The 18,402-nt window shown below is 41.6% G+C and overlaps 2 protein-coding genes across 3 annotated transcripts in view; both read left to right on the top strand.

Annotated features, from left to right (window-relative positions):
* The first annotated feature begins 1,728 nt into the window (after window positions 1-1,728).
* LOC144351883 (uncharacterized) lies at window positions 1,729-4,681 on the top strand. Its single transcript, XM_078009136.1, has 2 exons — window positions 1,729-2,632; window positions 4,497-4,681. The coding sequence occupies exons 1-2, from the start codon at window positions 1,729-1,731 to the stop codon at window positions 4,679-4,681; spliced, it is 1,089 nt and encodes a 362-aa protein (XP_077865262.1).
* Window positions 4,682-4,800: 119 nt separating this feature from the next.
* Window positions 4,801-18,402, top strand: part of LOC100373810 (uncharacterized) — a 32,266-nt gene continuing 18,664 nt past the window's right edge. The window contains exon 1 of one of the 2 annotated variants that reach the window (XM_002734589.4): window positions 4,801-4,898. The gene's annotated coding sequence lies outside the window, so the exon portion shown is untranslated. Of the gene's footprint in view, window positions 4,899-5,033; window positions 5,171-18,402 lie in introns of those variants that run through there. The other variant, XM_085502397.1, reaches the window with a different exon arrangement.

Raw genomic sequence — 18,402 nt, 5'->3', positions numbered from 1 at the left:
TGATGAAAACACTTGTAGTCAATGTGTTTAATTTGCAACATTTCAGGCACGTTTTTGAATATAACACATATAATCTAAAATGTTTACATCAAAAACTCGTAACCAGGAATATGTATTGAAAAGTACTTATTCTCACAACACTGTTAAGCAAATTTACTAGACACACATTTTATAAAGCGTTTCCACCATAAACATGTATTGAAAAATGTTTATTATCAACACCTTTTGAAAATTGTTTCACTATACACGCATTTTATGAAGCGTTTATGATCATGACACGTGGAACAGTGTTTCAACCAGGGACATAGCAATTTAAATAGCGATTTCTTCAGACACACACTAGTGATTTCAAACAAATCAAAATTTAGACATTGAGAAGTGCTTGTACTGGAGACACAAAAGAGTTTTTGGCATTACAAAAATCAATAAACTTTCGTGTGTCACACAAGTCTCATATTGAAAGTGTTTATTAGCAAAATATACAACTATGATGCGTAAAATACATACAGCATAACATACAATAATTATTTCATATATTAAATAATTAAACATTTATTACTAAACAATTTATTAATAAATGATTATAACTTTAAAAAACATATAATTTAGTTTGTATAAAGCAGAACCTTGTAGAAAGTGAAAGTGCAGAAAAATACCCGATAATGGTTAAAATGGACATTTCAAAAGAGATGAGTAAAAAAACTTAAACGAACAATAATAGCTTTGAGATATTTATTCTGTGATATCAATTTAAAGTACCCATAATACACGTTGTTAATTTAAACAGTGTTTTTTTTTTTAAATAAAGCAGTGTATTTTTATGAAAAACATGAATTTAAGTGCTCCCCAGATTTACAGTGTACATGTTAGCGAATATCGGTTAATCGTATAGAAGCCCGAAATTGTCTAAACAGCTTTGAATAAATTTAGAAATGCTCACTACCCCCATTTACAATATCGGCTGCTGTTCATGTAAAGCAACTAACATTTACAATATTTACAATATTATATTTACAGTTTCATGTACAGCAGGTATAAACAGGGAACAGCGAGTTAATGTTGACTTTTTATTCAGACATTCTCTAAAGGTTACTAAGCATGTTACTATGACAACATGTACATCACCTAAATATGGGCGATTACGGTTGTGCGATGTATGTGTAAAAACTTCAATAATACATGACGGCCAATTCCGTGCAAATTTAACTGATTTAGGAGTTCTAAAATAGATTCATTCAAATGTCTAAAACAATTCGGGTATTGGTGTTGTATAACCAAGTATTCGGACAGTAAATTAATCTATTCTACTTTCTGTATACTTTATTATACCATTATCATGTTCACCTCCCTTTCAGACATGATACACAATTCGAATACATGTGACAATAATGATTCAATGTCACGGTTTATACACGGATATATCTAAACGCTAACATTATTGTTACGATCATACTTTTTGCGAAAACGTACATAATTACTATATATAATTTATTTATTTATTTATTTCAGCCACGAAGTATGAACATGAAATATTTTAAAATCGTTATAATGGCATCGCTGTGCGTGACTGTAGCGCTATATGGTGCCACTGAATTGAGATTTGTCAAATGGCCGCGAATCACTGCAGGGCGACTTCTTAGCGATGAAGAAGAAAATACACGAAATATATATACATCAATTGAAAACAGACTTACTCTATTGGAACAGGATCTTTCCGAGGAACTATTGATGATAGAATCCAAAAGAAGAGACTTGGGTATAACGGATAGAATGCTTGATAGGGCACTAGATCAAAAACGGTCAACAGAAAGAATGGTTGATATTTTTCAACACGTGTTACTCACTGGCAGAAATTTAACACTTGGTGTACTTGGAGGATCAATTTCTGCTGGCGGTGGTCTTGATCAATGGGAGGACGTTTATATATACGATATTGCAGAGTCGTTACAAAGGTTATTGAGAACAAAGGTCGAAGTTAGAAATGGGGCAGTAGGGGGGATTACCAGTGAGAGATGTCTTCTATGTTTGAATAGATTTATCAATACAAGTGATATTGACATTTTCTTTTGGGAGTTTGCAGTCAATGACCACGGTCCAGAGGGCCAGGAAAAGCTGACACGGTTTCTGCTGCCACTTCCCAGTGAGCCTCAACTGGTGTACATTAATTTTCTCAAGGGTGGACAAATTGATAGCAATAGTTGTACAACCAATGAACTGAGCGGGAGTGTTCCGTTAAGTAGATACTACGATATCCCGTCAATCAGCGAGCCAAGTGCAGTGTGCCATCTAATAAAGCAGAACAATGCAAGTGATTTACTTATTCCATCTGATACTGGTCGACATCCAAGCAGAAAAGCTCATGAAATGGTGGCTGTCTTCGTTCGTTATCTTATCTGGGAAACTTTGCTGGATATGACAAGGATGACTGGACGCACCCTGCCTAATCAAAGAAATGTTTCGACTACTTACAAACACATTCCACCATTATTTAAAGTCTCGCCAATTCTCCATTCTGAGTGTTGGTCCACGTTAAAATCTGCATATACCCCATCACTTAGCAAAAAAGATAGAGATCATGATCTGACACCCGTGTTTACAAATGATTGGGAGTATAGTCATGTTAACTTGTCAGGTATTCAAAGAAGAGATATAAAGGGCAATTGGCATTGCACTAAACAAAATGCAGTATTCAAATTCAATTTTAATCTACACTCCTTCAAGCAGTCCAATTTTTCAATTTCAATATATCCACACCCATCTGTCCATTGTAACCTTGATATAATATTAGACAATAAGAAGTTGGTGAAATATTCTGATATGGCCATTGCTGAAAATATATCCGCAGGGAACCACACAATTTTCATAAAAAAACGAAATAAATGTTTTCTTATGATTACGAACATTTTTGCCTTTGTGGAACACGAGTAGTTTTTGGTTATAGCGCCAACGTTGTTCATTTTCTCACCTAGTTTTCCTTGAGCTTTTGTAGTATCACTATTCTGAATTTTAACAATTGCGATGCTCATTTGAAAGTTCAGCTCAGTTTATTTATGTAAATACACGATTGCCATACCGAGTCTACCTGCCAAATTGTCTGCACCATGCCCTCGTGTAGAATCGGTTAAGCTTCTGTTGAATAGACATGTTGCAAGGATACCTAACTCCACCATCAAGGCTTGTTTGCCAGGGTTATCAGTCTCAGGTTATCTGGAAATATCTCATTTTTACAAGTCGTTCAAATACAATTTCTGTAAATGTAAAAAAAAACTACTACATTTTAATGGGAAGTGTCACAAACACTCTGTCTGAGGTTGCTTTGAACATAACGCTGGATTCCGTCCCATTGCATTGATGGAACAGCGTCCACTTTCTTGGCATTTTTATGGACTAAAACATGACGCGAAACGCCATATTGAACATAATGTTAGTATGTGTATATTGGATTTATTAATTAACACTTACACTTAATTATTACCTGCACATTCATTATTTTGTTCATTAGTTTTTCATAATTTTACTTAAATTATAGGATTCTTGCCTGGGGTAGTGCTTGAAATCAGATGTAAACAAGTTATACCGTGTTCAAAAAAGCACTGCATATTATTAGCAGAATTTTATACCGAACTACACTCGTTCACTTTTACAAAATATAAAATATTGAATATATATGAAATGTACAAGCTGGAACCTGGTATATTTATGTAAAATTATGCAAATAATGTTCCCCGTTCCGTATTTAATGTAATATTAAAAAATATACTATTTTCTGGCCTAAAACTATGCAATAAAATCAGTGAATCAATCAGGATCCAGCAAAATGCCTATGTTAAATCAGTAAATTTAAATACAATTCAAATTATGATCATTTATTTTTGTTTGCTTATATTTTATTTCCAACTTTTGGGGGGGGGGGTATCTAGGTTACTTGACCCTTATTTCTTTATGATTGTCCACACTCTAGAGATTGTATGAGATTGTATGATAAGAACCAGATCTGTTGATGTAATCATTTGAATGAATGAATGAATGAATGAATGAATGAATGAATGAAATTAATTCATTTGTGTCGATAAACATTGATTTTCCCACAGTCCAATGTGCTCTTCTAATGGAAATCACAAGTATAAGGTTTGACCTGGGTGCGACTTTCGATACCTTCCAATAACCTGAAAAATACCTAATTAAAGCTTGGTAACGTCCAAGTTTGTACTCGTTGATCTGCGCAACAGCCAAAGTCACAGTCTTTGTTTATATAAGATATCTCGAGCATGCGTGACGTGACGACTACTGCCCTTTAACGAACTAACAAACCAATCGTCATCTAGCTCAGGAGCCAATCAGCGATGGCCTTATATTGGTTGGATGACGATTTCGGTGTCAAATACGTCGGGAAAGTGCTCTGGCTTCTTTATTTACTTTCAATCCGAATTCAAGTTGGCTTTCCCCATATAATAAATATCGGTAGATTAATCGTATTTTTGTTATCATCTCCTCAGTACGCCGGCTGACTGTGCTGGAATTGACAAAGACAAAAGTTAAAGTTGGTCTGCGAAGTGGAAATTTCCCCGCCGAACGTGTTCTTTTGAACAACCCGCATTTCCATAGATATTTTAGCCTTTTTATTCGAAAAATAGTTCAGATCCATTGGAAAACCTTAATGCTGGAAGACGGAAGTGGTTAATATTTTGCGAAGCGTAACCCGACTCTGTAACAACACCTGCAACATTTCCGAAAGTACTGTATTGAGGGCGTTGGAAACCAGAGACATGTTTTTTTTAGCAAGTTAAAGGGTTTTAATGACGTAATTTCGGCGAAAGGAAAGTGATTGTGTCTGCAGGTGAGACTGAGCACGACATTTGCAGTTCTCGCACGGAATTTCACGAGGTTTTTGGTTCAAGGTGAGCTAAAAAGACAGTTATTATACATTCATTCGCACTACCTGTAACTGTTCGTATACGGCGCAACGAGGTGGCTGCTGGTTTGGCGCTTCAAATACAGTCGCGCCACAGGTAGCACTCTCGACTGTGCGCAGTTGCTGTTCCTTTATTATGTTTACATTATCAAAATACATGATGTTGACATTCTAACCTCGAAATCAGTTCCATGAGTTCTCCAATAACTGTAAACAACGTACATGTATTTCGATAGCTTGAGTTGCGAGAATTTTAAGGTATGACGCATTAATGTTGGTACTTCCTTGTCTTTTGTGTGGTTAGTGAGTATGGTTTACGAGAGCAAATAACACCGAATAAACGGCAAGGTAAAGACTATGTCTAATTATAGTAAATACGTACTGCGTGCGTGACTCGAACCGGCGCTCGCGTACGGCACCTAATCGCCTAGCTTCACGCCACTACACGTCTTCCCCTCGGCCACCGGGCATCCCCAAAAAAGGATGCTTAATAACCGAGCTTATTACGTGCAGAGAACGTGAAACCCGTCCACGCGATACGCGCCACACAGCATGGCCAGAATGCGGCAAAGGCCTTCAGATCTGGCTGTAGTAGGATGGTGAAAGTAATGGTACAGCATTTTAACAGTGAATAAGTACTGAGAAATAATTATTAAACTCATAGTTGCTGTCGACATAGGAAGTAAAGTAAGCAAATAACACCGAATAAACGGCAAGGTAAAGACTATGTCTAATTATAGTAAATACGTACTGCGTGCGTGACTCGAACCGGCGCTCGCGTACGGCACCTAATCGCCTAGCTTCACGCCACTACACGTCTTCCCCTCGGCCACCGGGCATCCCCAAAAAAAGGATGCTTAATAACCGAGCTTATTACGTGCAGAGAACGTGAAACCCGTCCACGCGATACGCGCCACACAGCATGGCCAGAATGCGGCAAAGGCCTTCAGATCTGGCTGTAGTAGGATGGTGAAAGTAATGGTACAGCATTTTAACAGTGAATAAGTACTGAGAAATAATTATTAAACTCATAGTTGCTGTCGACATAGGAAGTAAAGTAAGCAAATAACACCGAATAAACGGCAAGGTAAAGACTATGTCTAATTATAGTAAATACGTACTGCGTGCGTGACTCGAACCGGCGCTCGCGTACGGCACCTAATCGCCTAGCTTCACGCCACTACACGTCTTCCCCTCGGCCACCGGGCATCCCCAAAAAAGGATGCTTAATAACCGAGCTTATTACGTGCAGAGAACGTGAAACCCGTCCACGCGATACGCGCCACACAGCATGGCCAGAATGCGGCAAAGGCCTTCAGATCTGGCTGTAGTAGGATGGTGAAAGTAATGGTACAGCATTTTAACAGTGAATAAGTACTGAGAAATAATTATTAAACTCATAGTTGCTGTCGACATAGGAAGTAAAGTAAGCAAATAACACCGAATAAACGGCAAGGTAAAGACTATGTCTAATTATAGTAAATACGTACTGCGTGCGTGACTCGAACCGGCGCTCGCGTACGGCACCTAATCGCCTAGCTTCACGCCACTACACGTCTTCCCCTCGGCCACCGGGCATCCCCAAAAAAGGATGCTTAATAACCGAGCTTATTACGTGCAGAGAACGTGAAACCCGTCCACGCGATACGCGCCACACAGCATGGCCAGAATGCGGCAAAGGCCTTCAGATCTGGCTGTAGTAGGATGGTGAAAGTAATGGTACAGCATTTTAACAGTGAATAAGTACTGAGAAATAATTATTAAACTCATAGTTGCTGTCGACATAGGAAGTAAAGTAAGCAAATAACACCGAATAAACGGCAAGGTAAAGACTATGTCTAATTATAGTAAATACGTACTGCGTGCGTGACTCGAACCGGCGCTCGCGTACGGCACCTAATCGCCTAGCTTCACGCCACTACACGTCTTCCCCTCGGCCACCGGGCATCCCCAAAAAAGGATGCTTAATAACCGAGCTTATTACGTGCAGAGAACGTGAAACCCGTCCACGCGATACGCGCCACACAGCATGGCCAGAATGCGGCAAAGGCCTTCAGATCTGGCTGTAGTAGGATGGTGAAAGTAATGGTACAGCATTTTAACAGTGAATAAGTACTGAGAAATAATTATTAAACTCATAGTTGCTGTCGACATAGGAAGTAAAGTAAGCAAATAACACCGAATAAACGGCAAGGTAAAGACTATGTCTAATTATAGTAAATACGTACTGCGTGCGTGACTCGAACCGGCGCTCGCGTACGGCACCTAATCGCCTAGCTTCACGCCACTACACGTCTTCCCCTCGGCCACCGGGCATCCCCAAAAAAGGATGCTTAATAACCGAGCTTATTACGTGCAGAGAACGTGAAACCCGTCCACGCGATACGCGCCACACAGCATGGCCAGAATGCGGCAAAGGCCTTCAGATCTGGCTGTAGTAGGATGGTGAAAGTAATGGTACAGCATTTTAACAGTGAATAAGTACTGAGAAATAATTATTAAACTCATAGTTGCTGTCGACATAGGAAGTAAAGTAAGCAAATAACACCGAATAAACGGCAAGGTAAAGACTATGTCTAATTATAGTAAATACGTACTGCGTGCGTGACTCGAACCGGCGCTCGCGTACGGCACCTAATCGCCTAGCTTCACGCCACTACACGTCTTCCCCTCGGCCACCGGGCATCCCCAAAAAAGGATGCTTAATAACCGAGCTTATTACGTGCAGAGAACGTGAAACCCGTCCACGCGATACGCGCCACACAGCATGGCCAGAATGCGGCAAAGGCCTTCAGATCTGGCTGTAGTAGGATGGTGAAAGTAATGGTACAGCATTTTAACAGTGAATAAGTACTGAGAAATAATTATTAAACTCATAGTTGCTGTCGACATAGGAAGTAAAGTAAGCAAATAACACCGAATAAACGGCAAGGTAAAGACTATGTCTAATTATAGTAAATACGTACTGCGTGCGTGACTCGAACCGGCGCTCGCGTACGGCACCTAATCGCCTAGCTTCACGCCACTACACGTCTTCCCCTCGGCCACCGGGCATCCCCAAAAAAGGATGCTTAATAACCGAGCTTATTACGTGCAGAGAACGTGAAACCCGTCCACGCGATACGCGCCACACAGCATGGCCAGAATGCGGCAAAGGCCTTCAGATCTGGCTGTAGTAGGATGGTGAAAGTAATGGTACAGCATTTTAACAGTGAATAAGTACTGAGAAATAATTATTAAACTCATAGTTGCTGTCGACATAGGAAGTAAAGTAAGCAAATAACACCGAATAAACGGCAAGGTAAAGACTATGTCTAATTATAGTAAATACGTACTGCGTGCGTGACTCGAACCGGCGCTCGCGTACGGCACCTAATCGCCTAGCTTCACGCCACTACACGTCTTCCCCTCGGCCACCGGGCATCCCCAAAAAAGGATGCTTAATAACCGAGCTTATTACGTGCAGAGAACGTGAAACCCGTCCACGCGATACGCGCCACACAGCATGGCCAGAATGCGGCAAAGGCCTTCAGATCTGGCTGTAGTAGGATGGTGAAAGTAATGGTACAGCATTTTAACAGTGAATAAGTACTGAGAAATAATTATTAAACTCATAGTTGCTGTCGACATAGGAAGTAAAGTAAGCAAATAACACCGAATAAACGGCAAGGTAAAGACTATGTCTAATTATAGTAAATACGTACTGCGTGCGTGACTCGAACCGGCGCTCGCGTACGGCACCTAATCGCCTAGCTTCACGCCACTACACGTCTTCCCCTCGGCCACCGGGCATCCCCAAAAAAGGATGCTTAATAACCGAGCTTATTACGTGCAGAGAACGTGAAACCCGTCCACGCGATACGCGCCACACAGCATGGCCAGAATGCGGCAAAGGCCTTCAGATCTGGCTGTAGTAGGATGGTGAAAGTAATGGTACAGCATTTTAACAGTGAATAAGTACTGAGAAATAATTATTAAACTCATAGTTGCTGTCGACATAGGAAGTAAAGTAAGCAAATAACACCGAATAAACGGCAAGGTAAAGACTATGTCTAATTATAGTAAATACGTACTGCGTGCGTGACTCGAACCGGCGCTCGCGTACGGCACCTAATCGCCTAGCTTCACGCCACTACACGTCTTCCCCTCGGCCACCGGTGGCCGAGGGGAAGACGTGTAGTGGCGTGAAGCTAGGCGATTAGGTGCCGTACGCGAGCGCCGGTTCGAGTCACGCACGCAGTACGTATTTACTATAATTAGACATAGTCTTTACCTTGCCGTTTATTCGGTGTTATTTGCTTACTTTACTTCCTATGTCGACAGCAACTATGAGTTTAATAATTATTTCTCAGTACTTATTCACTGTTAAAATGCTGTACCATTACTTTCACCATCCTACTACAGCCAGATCTGAAGGCCTTTGCCGCATTCTGGCCATGCTGTGTGGCGCGTATCGCGTGGACGGGTTTCACGTTCTCTGCACGTAATAAGCTCGGTTATTAAGCATCCTTTTTTGGGGATGCCCGGTGGCCGAGGGGAAGACGTGTAGTGGCGTGAAGCTAGGCGATTAGGTGCCGTACGCGAGCGCCGGTTCGAGTCACGCACGCAGTACGTATTTACTATAATTAGACATAGTCTTTACCTTGCCGTTTATTCGGTGTTATTTGCTTACTTTACTTCCTATGTCGACAGCAACTATGAGTTTAATAATTATTTCTCAGTACTTATTCACTGTTAAAATGCTGTACCATTACTTTCACCATCCTACTACAGCCAGATCTGAAGGCCTTTGCCGCATTCTGGCCATGCTGTGTGGCGCGTATCGCGTGGACGGGTTTCACGTTCTCTGCACGTAATAAGCTCGGTTATTAAGCATCCTTTTTTGGGGATGCCCGGTGGCCGAGGGGAAGACGTGTAGTGGCGTGAAGCTAGGCGATTAGGTGCCGTACGCGAGCGCCGGTTCGAGTCACGCACGCAGTACGTATTTACTATAATTAGACATAGTCTTTACCTTGCCGTTTATTCGGTGTTATTTGCTTACTTTACTTCCTATGTCGACAGCAACTATGAGTTTAATAATTATTTCTCAGTACTTATTCACTGTTAAAATGCTGTACCATTACTTTCACCATCCTACTACAGCCAGATCTGAAGGCCTTTGCCGCATTCTGGCCATGCTGTGTGGCGCGTATCGCGTGGACGGGTTTCACGTTCTCTGCACGTAATAAGCTCGGTTATTAAGCATCCTTTTTTGGGGATGCCCGGTGGCCGAGGGGAAGACGTGTAGTGGCGTGAAGCTAGGCGATTAGGTGCCGTACGCGAGCGCCGGTTCGAGTCACGCACGCAGTACGTATTTACTATAATTAGACATAGTCTTTACCTTGCCGTTTATTCGGTGTTATTTGCTTACTTTACTTCCTATGTCGACAGCAACTATGAGTTTAATAATTATTTCTCAGTACTTATTCACTGTTAAAATGCTGTACCATTACTTTCACCATCCTACTACAGCCAGATCTGAAGGCCTTTGCCGCATTCTGGCCATGCTGTGTGGCGCGTATCGCGTGGACGGGTTTCACGTTCTCTGCACGTAATAAGCTCGGTTATTAAGCATCCTTTTTTGGGGATGCCCGGTGGCCGAGGGGAAGACGTGTAGTGGCGTGAAGCTAGGCGATTAGGTGCCGTACGCGAGCGCCGGTTCGAGTCACGCACGCAGTACGTATTTACTATAATTAGACATAGTCTTTACCTTGCCGTTTATTCGGTGTTATTTGCTTACTTTACTTCCTATGTCGACAGCAACTATGAGTTTAATAATTATTTCTCAGTACTTATTCACTGTTAAAATGCTGTACCATTACTTTCACCATCCTACTACAGCCAGATCTGAAGGCCTTTGCCGCATTCTGGCCATGCTGTGTGGCGCGTATCGCGTGGACGGGTTTCACGTTCTCTGCACGTAATAAGCTCGGTTATTAAGCATCCTTTTTTGGGGATGCCCGGTGGCCGAGGGGAAGACGTGTAGTGGCGTGAAGCTAGGCGATTAGGTGCCGTACGCGAGCGCCGGTTCGAGTCACGCACGCAGTACGTATTTACTATAATTAGACATAGTCTTTACCTTGCCGTTTATTCGGTGTTATTTGCTTACTTTACTTCCTATGTCGACAGCAACTATGAGTTTAATAATTATTTCTCAGTACTTATTCACTGTTAAAATGCTGTACCATTACTTTCACCATCCTACTACAGCCAGATCTGAAGGCCTTTGCCGCATTCTGGCCATGCTGTGTGGCGCGTATCGCGTGGACGGGTTTCACGTTCTCTGCACGTAATAAGCTCGGTTATTAAGCATCCTTTTTTGGGGATGCCCGGTGGCCGAGGGGAAGACGTGTAGTGGCGTGAAGCTAGGCGATTAGGTGCCGTACGCGAGCGCCGGTTCGAGTCACGCACGCAGTACGTATTTACTATAATTAGACATAGTCTTTACCTTGCCGTTTATTCGGTGTTATTTGCTTACTTTACTTCCTATGTCGACAGCAACTATGAGTTTAATAATTATTTCTCAGTACTTATTCACTGTTAAAATGCTGTACCATTACTTTCACCATCCTACTACAGCCAGATCTGAAGGCCTTTGCCGCATTCTGGCCATGCTGTGTGGCGCGTATCGCGTGGACGGGTTTCACGTTCTCTGCACGTAATAAGCTCGGTTATTAAGCATCCTTTTTTGGGGATGCCCGGTGGCCGAGGGGAAGACGTGTAGTGGCGTGAAGCTAGGCGATTAGGTGCCGTACGCGAGCGCCGGTTCGAGTCACGCACGCAGTACGTATTTACTATAATTAGACATAGTCTTTACCTTGCCGTTTATTCGGTGTTATTTGCTTACTTTACTTCCTATGTCGACAGCAACTATGAGTTTAATAATTATTTCTCAGTACTTATTCACTGTTAAAATGCTGTACCATTACTTTCACCATCCTACTACAGCCAGATCTGAAGGCCTTTGCCGCATTCTGGCCATGCTGTGTGGCGCGTATCGCGTGGACGGGTTTCACGTTCTCTGCACGTAATAAGCTCGGTTATTAAGCATCCTTTTTTGGGGATGCCCGGTGGCCGAGGGGAAGACGTGTAGTGGCGTGAAGCTAGGCGATTAGGTGCCGTACGCGAGCGCCGGTTCGAGTCACGCACGCAGTACGTATTTACTATAATTAGACATAGTCTTTACCTTGCCGTTTATTCGGTGTTATTTGCTTACTTTACTTCCTATGTCGACAGCAACTATGAGTTTAATAATTATTTCTCAGTACTTATTCACTGTTAAAATGCTGTACCATTACTTTCACCATCCTACTACAGCCAGATCTGAAGGCCTTTGCCGCATTCTGGCCATGCTGTGTGGCGCGTATCGCGTGGACGGGTTTCACGTTCTCTGCACGTAATAAGCTCGGTTATTAAGCATCCTTTTTTTGGGGATGCCCGGTGGCCGAGGGGAAGACGTGTAGTGGCGTGAAGCTAGGCGATTAGGTGCCGTACGCGAGCGCCGGTTCGAGTCACGCACGCAGTACGTATTTACTATAATTAGACATAGTCTTTACCTTGCCGTTTATTCGGTGTTATTTGCTTACTTTACTTCCTATGTCGACAGCAACTATGAGTTTAATAATTATTTCTCAGTACTTATTCACTGTTAAAATGCTGTACCATTACTTTCACCATCCTACTACAGCCAGATCTGAAGGCCTTTGCCGCATTCTGGCCATGCTGTGTGGCGCGTATCGCGTGGACGGGTTTCACGTTCTCTGCACGTAATAAGCTCGGTTATTAAGCATCCTTTTTTGGGGATGCCCGGTGGCCGAGGGGAAGACGTGTAGTGGCGTGAAGCTAGGCGATTAGGTGCCGTACGCGAGCGCCGGTTCGAGTCACGCACGCAGTACGTATTTACTATAATTAGACATAGTCTTTACCTTGCCGTTTATTCGGTGTTATTTGCTTACTTTACTTCCTATGTCGACAGCAACTATGAGTTTAATAATTATTTCTCAGTACTTATTCACTGTTAAAATGCTGTACCATTACTTTCACCATCCTACTACAGCCAGATCTGAAGGCCTTTGCCGCATTCTGGCCATGCTGTGTGGCGCGTATCGCGTGGACGGGTTTCACGTTCTCTGCACGTAATAAGCTCGGTTATTAAGCATCCTTTTTTGGGGATGCCCGGTGGCCGAGGGGAAGACGTGTAGTGGCGTGAAGCTAGGCGATTAGGTGCCGTACGCGAGCGCCGGTTCGAGTCACGCACGCAGTACGTATTTACTATAATTAGACATAGTCTTTACCTTGCCGTTTATTCGGTGTTATTTGCTTACTTTACTTCCTATGTCGACAGCAACTATGAGTTTAATAATTATTTCTCAGTACTTATTCACTGTTAAAATGCTGTACCATTACTTTCACCATCCTACTACAGCCAGATCTGAAGGCCTTTGCCGCATTCTGGCCATGCTGTGTGGCGCGTATCGCGTGGACGGGTTTCACGTTCTCTGCACGTAATAAGCTCGGTTATTAAGCATCCTTTTTTGGGGATGCCCGGTGGCCGAGGGGAAGACGTGTAGTGGCGTGAAGCTAGGCGATTAGGTGCCGTACGCGAGCGCCGGTTCGAGTCACGCACGCAGTACGTATTTACTATAATTAGACATAGTCTTTACCTTGCCGTTTATTCGGTGTTATTTGCTTACTTTACTTCCTATGTCGACAGCAACTATGAGTTTAATAATTATTTCTCAGTACTTATTCACTGTTAAAATGCTGTACCATTACTTTCACCATCCTACTACAGCCAGATCTGAAGGCCTTTGCCGCATTCTGGCCATGCTGTGTGGCGCGTATCGCGTGGACGGGTTTCACGTTCTCTGCACGTAATAAGCTCGGTTATTAAGCATCCTTTTTTGGGGATGCCCGGTGGCCGAGGGGAAGACGTGTAGTGGCGTGAAGCTAGGCGATTAGGTGCCGTACGCGAGCGCCGGTTCGAGTCACGCACGCAGTACGTATTTACTATAATTAGACATAGTCTTTACCTTGCCGTTTATTCGGTGTTATTTGCTTACTTTACTTCCTATGTCGACAGCAACTATGAGTTTAATAATTATTTCTCAGTACTTATTCACTGTTAAAATGCTGTACCATTACTTTCACCATCCTACTACAGCCAGATCTGAAGGCCTTTGCCGCATTCTGGCCATGCTGTGTGGCGCGTATCGCGTGGACGGGTTTCACGTTCTCTGCACGTAATAAGCTCGGTTATTAAGCATCCTTTTTTGGGGATGCCCGGTGGCCGAGGGGAAGACGTGTAGTGGCGTGAAGCTAGGCGATTAGGTGCCGTACGCGAGCGCCGGTTCGAGTCACGCACGCAGTACGTATTTACTATAATTAGACATAGTCTTTACCTTGCCGTTTATTCGGTGTTATTTGCTTACTTTACTTCCTATGTCGACAGCAACTATGAGTTTAATAATTATTTCTCAGTACTTATTCACTGTTAAAATGCTGTACCATTACTTTCACCATCCTACTACAGCCAGATCTGAAGGCCTTTGCCGCATTCTGGCCATGCTGTGTGGCGCGTATCGCGTGGACGGGTTTCACGTTCTCTGCACGTAATAAGCTCGGTTATTAAGCATCCTTTTTTGGGGATGCCCGGTGGCCGAGGGGAAGACGTGTAGTGGCGTGAAGCTAGGCGATTAGGTGCCGTACGCGAGCGCCGGTTCGAGTCACGCACGCAGTACGTATTTACTATAATTAGACATAGTCTTTACCTTGCCGTTTATTCGGTGTTATTTGCTTACTTTACTTCCTATGTCGACAGCAACTATGAGTTTAATAATTATTTCTCAGTACTTATTCACTGTTAAAATGCTGTACCATTACTTTCACCATCCTACTACAGCCAGATCTGAAGGCCTTTGCCGCATTCTGGCCATGCTGTGTGGCGCGTATCGCGTGGACGGGTTTCACGTTCTCTGCACGTAATAAGCTCGGTTATTAAGCATCCTTTTTTGGGGATGCCCGGTGGCCGAGGGGAAGACGTGTAGTGGCGTGAAGCTAGGCGATTAGGTGCCGTACGCGAGCGCCGGTTCGAGTCACGCACGCAGTACGTATTTACTATAATTAGACATAGTCTTTACCTTGCCGTTTATTCGGTGTTATTTGCTTACTTTACTTCCTATGTCGACAGCAACTATGAGTTTAATAATTATTTCTCAGTACTTATTCACTGTTAAAATGCTGTACCATTACTTTCACCATCCTACTACAGCCAGATCTGAAGGCCTTTGCCGCATTCTGGCCATGCTGTGTGGCGCGTATCGCGTGGACGGGTTTCACGTTCTCTGCACGTAATAAGCTCGGTTATTAAGCATCCTTTTTTGGGGATGCCCGGTGGCCGAGGGGAAGACGTGTAGTGGCGTGAAGCTAGGCGATTAGGTGCCGTACGCGAGCGCCGGTTCGAGTCACGCACGCAGTACGTATTTACTATAATTAGACATAGTCTTTACCTTGCCGTTTATTCGGTGTTATTTGCTTACTTTACTTCCTATGTCGACAGCAACTATGAGTTTAATGGTTTACGAGAGGTGGGCTTCACACCTTTACCCATTTAATGTGGAAGTAGCCCCCCCCCCCCCGGGGGGGGGGGTTATACCATAGACAATATAGTATCTATGGTTATACACATTGTAGTCATGTGCGTACGTGTGCTTTGTATGCCCAGGTATAATGTTTTTAGCTCCGCTGTCGAATATTATTCGACTTAGCGGAGCTGTTTATATTACTAATGTTATCGTCCATCGGAGTAAACTTTTACATTTTCGACTTCTTCTTAAAAACTGTCAGCTGTGTCACTGCAAATGTAGTCCGATATATTGTCCGATCTTTCGCAGATTTGGTGTTGATTGATATATTTACCTTTAATTCTCTAATTTTGAGTCCCTCAAGTGTATCTTTTTCAGATTAGTTTATTTTGTGATATCTTCAATCCTCTAATTTTGGAGCCAACAGAGAAAATTCAAGTCAATTTTCAGTTTTTAGTCCCTGTTCAGACGAAGTTCGAAAACAAGGACTATTAATTTGGGTTCTGTCTGTCCGTTCGTGCGTCCATCTGGAGCAATTTCTCGGACACCCTTTTACCATTCGCGTTCAAACGTGCAAACAGACAATGTTTTCATTATGATTTGATTAAATATGACTGACTGGCAGCCATTTTGTCCCTCAAATTTGCTAAATTCTGATATGTATAATGTCCAGAACTATTTCTCATAGCTGAACAGGGTGATTTCAATCAAATTTTTTTTTTGAGATTCAGTCCAAAATGTCCGACTGGCGACCATTTTGTTTTTCTTACCGTTTTCGTGCTGATTCCTCCATAAGATATGGCCTGATTCAGTTCAAAGTTTGTACATAAATATTATACCTCAAGATAACATAACACAGTGTTTTGTTTTGAGATTTATTCAAATTTGTCGAAATGGTGGTCATTTTGTTTAATATCTTAAAATCATAAGATATGACCTGATTCAGTTCAAAGTTGAATAGAGCATTTTCAATCAAACTTTGTATGATGACCTTACATATTAGTTTACGGTCCATGTATTTTTTTTGGAGATACTTGAACAACAATACCCAACTGCATGGCTGCGTTTTTTTTTCATATTTCCTCTGTAAAATATAGTCCAATTCAGTTCAAAGTTTCCACGTAGGTACAATACTAACAGTAACACAATCTATATTCTGTGTTAGTGTTAGAAAAACATTGATCGTTCATTTCTACATGTCACTTGTATTGAACATTTACATCGACTACAGCTAATACTGAACGGGGACTATACATTATCAATGCTTGTTACTCAAAATTTTTTTTGTCCCAATCTTCTGAGGGAAAGTGCAAACTATAAATAGGACTATTTTGTGAATTTGTGGTGAAATGTCTAATTTTGATGTATATTTTATAATAATAATAATAATTTATTTACCTAGAAAAATATTTCATACAATACTCAAAATTGTACATGCAGTCTAGGTAAAATGGAATCTGAAATAGCTTAAAAGCTAGTAGAGTCAGATCCCTGACATAACTTGAATTTAATGACTTAAGACTGACAGTAGGTTACACCTCAGTATATTTCAAATAAACAAATATGATAATATAATAATATATATATATATGTATATACATACATTTATAATAAATATTAGTTCTATTCTAAATACTCTGACATTAAATTTTTCCGTATAGTATTTTTGAATGTAAGTTTTTGTTTAGACCTTAAAGAAATTGATATGCTGTTCCAAAGTTTGGCCCCTAAATAAGATATTGTGAATGTCCCCGCTACTGTGTTCATTCTAGGTACAAGTAAATCATTTCGACATCTTTGTCGTGTTCTATATTTATGATGTAAATACTGCAAATTATATGTTGACATTGATTGTGGGAGATTCTCATGAGTTATATCATACATAAAACTTAAAAGTAATGACTTATGAAGTTTAAAAATATCAAGAATTTGGAGAGTATTTAAAATTGGTGGAGCATGCGCAGTAAAGTCGGAAAACGTTATAATTCTGGCTATCATTTTTTGTGCGGTATGTATAACTTTAAGATTTGACGGGTATGTACTACCCCAAACTTCTAAACCATAGGTGATATGAGGCTGAATCAACGTTTTGTATAACAAAAGGAGAATATGCCGTGGGACATAATGTCTTAATTTTAAAAGAATACCCGTCTTTTTCCTAATAGTTTTATTGATCTTTGAAATGTGATTATCCCAGGTCAGATATTTATCAATTTCCACCCCTACGAAAGTTGCTGATTCAGTCTCATATACTTCGTTGTTTTTTATGGACAGGGCACCTCTTACTGTCACACACACATACGCCTACCACTGATGATCATATATTTTGTTTTTGAACAATTGATAGTCAACTTATTTGCATCACACCAGTGTACAACACTGTTTAAATGTTTGTTAATAATACGCAAATCAATAAATGTCCCTGGTGCAAAAGAATGAAACAAATTGGAGTCATCAGCATTTGTTATTTCCATGTGTGAATTTTATTAAAATGACATTTAATTATAGATAATTTACAGCCTTAAATTATATTTCTATGAGCTAACACATAAAAACAAAATTTATTGCCATAAAACATTTTTTCATCGGTGCTTATGAAGTGGTCCGACCCGACCCAAGCGAGTGCAGTGCGGATGGCATGAGCTGAGTTGTGCACGAGAGGGGAGGGACTGTGCGTAAACATTCCAATAACTTCCTCAGTGTATGTGTGCCAAAAAAACGTTCATGGTTACAGGGCTTGTAAACTTGCTTGATACTTATTTTTTCAGCAGAAACAGAGGTGAACTAGGTCAGTTGCGAGAAGGGAAAAAAATGGTTTTCACCCCATTGTTGATGACAAGACGAATCAAGCTATGGGTACTGCCCTAG

Source organism: Saccoglossus kowalevskii, chromosome 8, assembly GCF_978046115.1.
Source record: "Saccoglossus kowalevskii chromosome 8, keSacKowa6.1, whole genome shotgun sequence".
Taxonomy (NCBI): Eukaryota; Metazoa; Hemichordata; class Enteropneusta; family Harrimaniidae; genus Saccoglossus; species Saccoglossus kowalevskii.
This window is presented reverse-complemented; position numbering and strand designations above follow the sequence as displayed.